The sequence below is a fragment of the Pteropus alecto genome, unplaced genomic scaffold, assembly GCF_000325575.1.
Source record: "Pteropus alecto unplaced genomic scaffold, ASM32557v1 scaffold761, whole genome shotgun sequence".
NCBI lineage: Eukaryota > Metazoa > Chordata > Mammalia > Chiroptera > Pteropodidae > Pteropus > Pteropus alecto.
The window spans coordinates 220567-226099 of record NW_006431558.1 but is presented as its reverse complement, the minus strand read 5'-3'; the positions used below and the strand labels follow the sequence as shown (position 1 = coordinate 226099).

General features: G+C 50.0%; 2 protein-coding genes across 2 annotated transcripts in view; one reads left to right on the top strand and one right to left on the bottom strand.

The window, feature by feature from the left end:
• The window catches only part of SWSAP1 (SWIM-type zinc finger 7 associated protein 1), a 3043-nt gene extending 1513 nt beyond the window's left edge, over positions 1-1530 (top strand). Inside the window, exon 2 of the mRNA XM_015597959.1 lies at positions 443-1530. Coding sequence (XP_015453445.1) covers positions 443-946 — 504 coding nt within the window. The 3' untranslated portion in view covers positions 947-1530. The remainder of the gene's footprint in view (positions 1-442) is intronic.
• A 692-nt stretch (positions 1531-2222) lies between these two features.
• The window catches only part of EPOR (erythropoietin receptor), a 5927-nt gene continuing 2616 nt past the window's right edge, over positions 2223-5533 (bottom strand). Inside the window, exons 5-8 of the mRNA XM_006905845.3 lie at positions 5366-5519; positions 5190-5277; positions 3890-3977; positions 2223-3795 (exon numbers count right to left, since the gene is read on the bottom strand). Of these exons, the coding sequence (XP_006905907.1) occupies positions 3184-3795; positions 3890-3977; positions 5190-5277; positions 5366-5519 (942 nt within the window). The 3' untranslated portion in view covers positions 2223-3183. The remainder of the gene's footprint in view (positions 3796-3889; positions 3978-5189; positions 5278-5365; positions 5520-5533) is intronic.

Below are 5533 nucleotides of genomic sequence, written 5' to 3'. Positions count from 1 at the left end.
CCAATGGCGGGGATGAAGGAAGGGCGCGCCGGAACAACCAGTACGAGGCGGAGTCAGGATTGAGCGACGGGGCGTGGGGTGGGGGCGGGACAGGCGAGGGTAAGGGGCGGGACTAAACCTTGTTTCCCGGACGCGAGTTAGCTCCAGGGAAGCCAATGACTAGGTCAAACTGGGAAGGCTAGCGGTGGGTTTTGCGTGGAAAGATTGCCTTAGAGATTTGGCAAAAAGACATACCTTGTTCTCAACTGATAGCGGGCAGTGATGACTAAAAAAAGGGGGCGGGGGCGAATAGAAGACTATTCAACCACTCTGAGCTACTTCATTCTGGAACCAACTGTCTGGGGGTGTGAAAAGAAAAGTATGCAAGGAAGCAGGGCTGCTATGTCTGGGAGCCTCGCTTCCTGTGTTAAATTTGGCCTTTTCCTTTTTTCCCTCCCTCTAGAAGATCCGTTTCCAGTACCCACCCTCAACCCATGAGCTCCTCCAGTTCCTGTGCTCTGCCCATGAGACCCCGGGGCCTGTCCCCTCCCTTCTGCTGCTTGACGGCCTGGAAGAATACCTAGCTGAGGACCTGGGGCCCCAGGAAGCCGCCTACCTTGCTGCCCTTCTTCTGGACACAGCTGCCCACTTCGGCCACCGGGTTGGGCCTGGCCAAGGCTGTGGCCTCATTGTGGCCCTCCAGACCCAGGAGGAGGGAGATAGTGGGGATGCCCTGCACCTGTCACTGCTCCAGAGATATTTCCCTGCCCAGTGCTGGCTGCAGTTTGATACACCAGGCGCAGGACAGTGCTGCCGCAGAGCCTGCCTGGAGCCAGGTGGGCAGGGCCCCAGGGCAGAGTGGTTGATGGCTTTCCAACCAGATGGACAGATGACAGTCACCCCATGGCCTACCCAGGCTGATGATCCCAATTCAAACAAGTGTTCAAGCTCTGGAGGCCAGCCTTGAGATTTGGTGTGTGACCGCCTATCTATGCCTCAGTTTCCCATGCCAGGAATACTTACCACAGGGACACATGCAGATTCAAAGACCTAAAGAATGTAAAGTGCATTTTTTCTTTTAAAAATAGCATTATCTTGTACATATTGTATCCTAACATATTGTTTTAGTTTTGCTGTTTTAAACTTTATGAAGAGTTTCATGAGAAATGTCATCTTCTGAGAATTCTTTCTTCTCCCCCTCAACATTATTACTAAGATTCAGCCACATTTTTTAGTCTACTTTCTCTACTGCATATAATTCCATGGGTAACTATACCCCAATTTATTCATCAAATTGACTTATTTAGTGCTATGAACATTCTTGCACACATGTCCTGGCGTATGTGTGTGAGGGTTTTTAGGATTTAAACCTAGAATTGGAATTGCTGGAGCAGAAGGTATGCATATGTTCAACTTTCCTAGGTTATGTCAAACTTTTAAAAAATGGTTAAACCTGCACTCCCATTGAACCGCTTGATCACATTTGGTGTCATCAGTGTACTTTCTTAGAATGGGGCCTGATATAAAATAAAGCCCTATGAATTATTGTTATTATTGGTGGCAGAGACAAGCTAGAGGCCCATTAAACAGCTTTCTTCTTCCTGGGTGCACAGCTAAATTACATTTCCCATCCATCCATGGTTCTAGCTGGGGTCATGTGACTATTTCTGGCCAACGGAATTTGTGAAGAGATGGAACCCACTTCTAGGCTGGATCCCTAAACAGCCCACAGAATCTTCCGGTTCTCTCTTTACTTGTAGGCTGACAGGATGCAGAGGACCCACCTAAAGACTCCAGGCTAGGCCTCGGGGATAGTGAAGCTACAGACTGGAAGAGTCTGGGCTTCTTACTCATCTCAGGAATGGCTGCTTTCAATTGAAATATGAGAGAGAAACCACCTATGTGTTAAATCACTCAGATTTAGGAGTTGTTTTTTATGGCAGCTGGCATAACTTATACTGACTAATTCATTTCATTATGATTATTATTCAGATTTCCAGGTTCTGAATTTTAGACTGAGTTTGCAGCCTTTTACTGCTGCCCTTATGGCCTGGGCCCAAGAAAGATGGGGCTTATACACACACACACACACACACATATATATATAAAAAAATACTGTATGTGTGTGACGTGAGCAGGATGGAGTGCGCACGAAGCCAAGGTCAGCAATGCCCCTAGTCGTGAGGGAGGCCTTGCCGACCACCCCATGAGTCGTGGCCCTACAAAGCCCTTGAATTGACTTATTTAGTGCTATGAACATTCTTGCACACATGTCCTGGCGTATGTGTGTGAGGGTTTTTAGGATTTAAACCTAGAATTGGAATTGCTGGAGCAGAAGGTATGCATATGTTCAACTTTCCTAGGTTATGTCAAACTTTTAAAAAATGGTTAAACCTGCACTCCCATTGAACCGCTTGATCACATTTGGTGTCATCAGTGTACTTTCTTAGAATGGGGCCTGATATAAAATAAAGCCCTATGAATTATTGTTATTATTGGTGGCAGAGACAAGCTAGAGGCCCATTAAACAGCTTTCTTCTTCCTGGGTGCACAGCTAAATTACATTTCCCATCCATCCATGGTTCTAGCTGGGGTCATGTGACTATTTCTGGCCAACGGAATTTGTGAAGAGATGGAACCCACTTCTAGGCTGGATCCCTAAACAGCCCACAGAATCTTCCGGTTCTCTCTTTACTTGTAGGCTGACAGGATGCAGAGGACCCACCTAAAGACTCCAGGCTAGGCCTCGGGGATAGTGAAGCTACAGACTGGAAGAGTCTGGGCTTCTTACTCATCTCAGGAATGGCTGCTTTCAATTGAAATATGAGAGAGAAACCACCTATGTGTTAAATCACTCAGATTTAGGAGTTGTTTTTTATGGCAGCTGGCATAACTTATACTGACTAATTCATTTCATTATGATTATTATTCAGATTTCCAGGTTCTGAATTTTAGACTGAGTTTGCAGCCTTTTACTGCTGCCCTTATGGCCTGGGCCCAAGAAAGATGGGGCTTATACACACACACACGCACACACCTATACATTTAAAAATACTGTAAGTTTGTGACCTGAGCAGGATGGAATGGGCACGAAGCCAAGGTCAGCAATGCCCCTAGTCCTGAGGGAGGCCTTGCCGACTACCCCATGAGTCTTGGGCCTGCACTAGCACTTGAAGTCATGCTGGGTCCCCAAGCATCTGAGGACTAGAGTCCTAGGTGCAGGCTGTGTAGGTGGCGGGGTGTAGGCTTGGGGGCTGGGACAAGGCTGTTCTCATAAGGGTTGGAGTAGGGGCCATTGGATGAGCCCCCCTTGGCTCCCTGGAAGTCCCCTGAGCTGTAGTCAGTTGAGATGCCAGAGTCCGACACAACAAGGTACAGGTACTTTAGGTGGGGTGGGGTGGGGGGCAGCTCAGGAGGCAGTGCCCTTGGGCGCAAGAGCTGGGAGCTGGGGTCCAGGACGGTGTACTCAAAGCTGGCAGCCGAGGCCCCTTCTGGTTTTAGGGCCAAAGCTGATGAGCAGGAGGACGCTTCTGAGCCTTCATCCAAGGCTGCTATGTCCAAATTGCCACCAGGCCTTGGGGGGTCCTCACTGGGTGGGCTCTGGGGCAGTAACCACTTGTCCAGCACCAGGTAGGTCTCCTTGGCATGCTCATTGCCCACTGGCTTCAGCAGGGGCCCCTCATCATCTGCTCCTCGCTCTATTGCTTGTGTCACCCCCCAGCAGCGTTCAGAGAGGACTTCCAGGGGGGCGGGTGGGTCCTCTGTGAATGGGGTGCAGGGGTTCCACAGACAGCTGTTGTTCTGGTACAGCCACAGCTGGGGAAACAGCACCCAGCTGGCTCAGAGACCTGGAGTTTGGCCGCAGAAGCAGGAAAGCCACAGGCCCTGAGGGGACAACCAGGCCACCTACCTGGAAGTTACCCTGGTGGGTGGTGAAGAGGCCCTCAAACTCACTCTCAGGGCTTGGGATGCCAGGCCAGATCTTCTGCTTCAGAGTCCTGATAAAACCAAAAGAAACGAATACATTGGCATGTGTCATTGAACACTCACCAATACCTCCTCTGCATCCAATCACAGGGGCACAGACACTCCTAGCCCTGGTTCTGATGAAGGCAGAGAAATGCATAGGGGCTGGGGAGCAGAGGATTTGGCTGGAGCATCTGTGGGGCCCTATAGGAGGGCAAATGAAACAGGATTTTGAAGGATGTATGGGAGTTCAATATACGCTGCCTCGTTCCCTTTAAACCTGGCTCAGGCTTGCCTAGAGGTCTGTTATGTTATTCTCTCGCTCTTTCCCATGGTTCCCCGATGCATTAGAATAAAATCCAATCTCTTCCCTACAGCACTGCAGAAGACTCTGAATATTCTAACTCCTGTCACCTTACTCAGCACATCATCCACCACTCCCTCTTAACACACTCTGCTCTAGCCAGAGAGCTCTTGCAGCTGCTTCAATGTTCCAAGCTCATTCCCACCTCAGGGTCTTTGCACCTGCTGTTTCTTCTCCCTGCTTTTCACATGACTGTTTCCTTCTAACCTTCAGATTTCCACCCTGAAGTCACCTCCCAGAGGTCTTCCCTAACCATCCTGTCATGTCCCCATATCCCATTTGTTTCTATGATATCACTCATCACAATTTATAATCAAATATCTGTTGGTTCCCTTGCTGTCTGATTCAACTATGAGATCTACAGGGTCAGGAACATGTCTGGTTTGTTCTCCATTTTCTCCTCAGTGCCTAGCACACAGTTGGCACTCAATATGTATCTTCTAAAGAAATAAATGAACAGGGCCTTGAAAGACAACTAGGAGATTGCTGGGTAGACAAGGCAGGAATATCGGTCCAGGCAGAAGGAACAGCATATGCTGAGGCTTGAGGCTGTGAAACCACATGGTACATGCTTAGAATTACAAACACCTCAGGATGGCTAGTCATATAAAGCATCTGAGGAGCTTGACAATAGGGATGGAGAGACATTCAGTTTAAATCTTTCCTTAACCCCATCTCACTGATTTTACAAAAGTTGATGAAATCGGGAAAAGGAAAGAGCAAAGGAATCCACGATGGAGCAGCCCCTGAGGTAGAAGAAAAACTACTGACGCCTCACTATGTGACCTTGGGCAGGTACCTGGCGCTCTCTGAGCCTAGGTTTCCACAGCAAAAGGGGAGGGAGAGGGGTCTGGGCTGGGTGTCCGAATGGGATGCTCACCGGCGGTGGGAGAGCAGGGCGAGCACGGCCAGCAGCAGTAGGATGAGCACGAGGATGAGAGAGAGCGTCAGGATGAGGGGGTCCAAGTCTGGAGAGCCGGTAAGAGGTCAGGGCGGTGGGCCTGCCCACCGTGGGGTCCTCTCCAGCCCCTCCTACGCCCCTGCCTAGGGCCTCACCACTAGCGGTCAGCAGCGACGCAGGTTCCGACCAGGCGCTCCAAAAGCCATCGAAGCTCGGCTCGGCCATACGCGCGCGTACCATAAAGGTGTAACGCGTTCGGCCCCGCAGGTTGCTCAGCACGCACTCTGTGCGGCCATCCAGGATCTCTACCTGGGGGCGGGGCC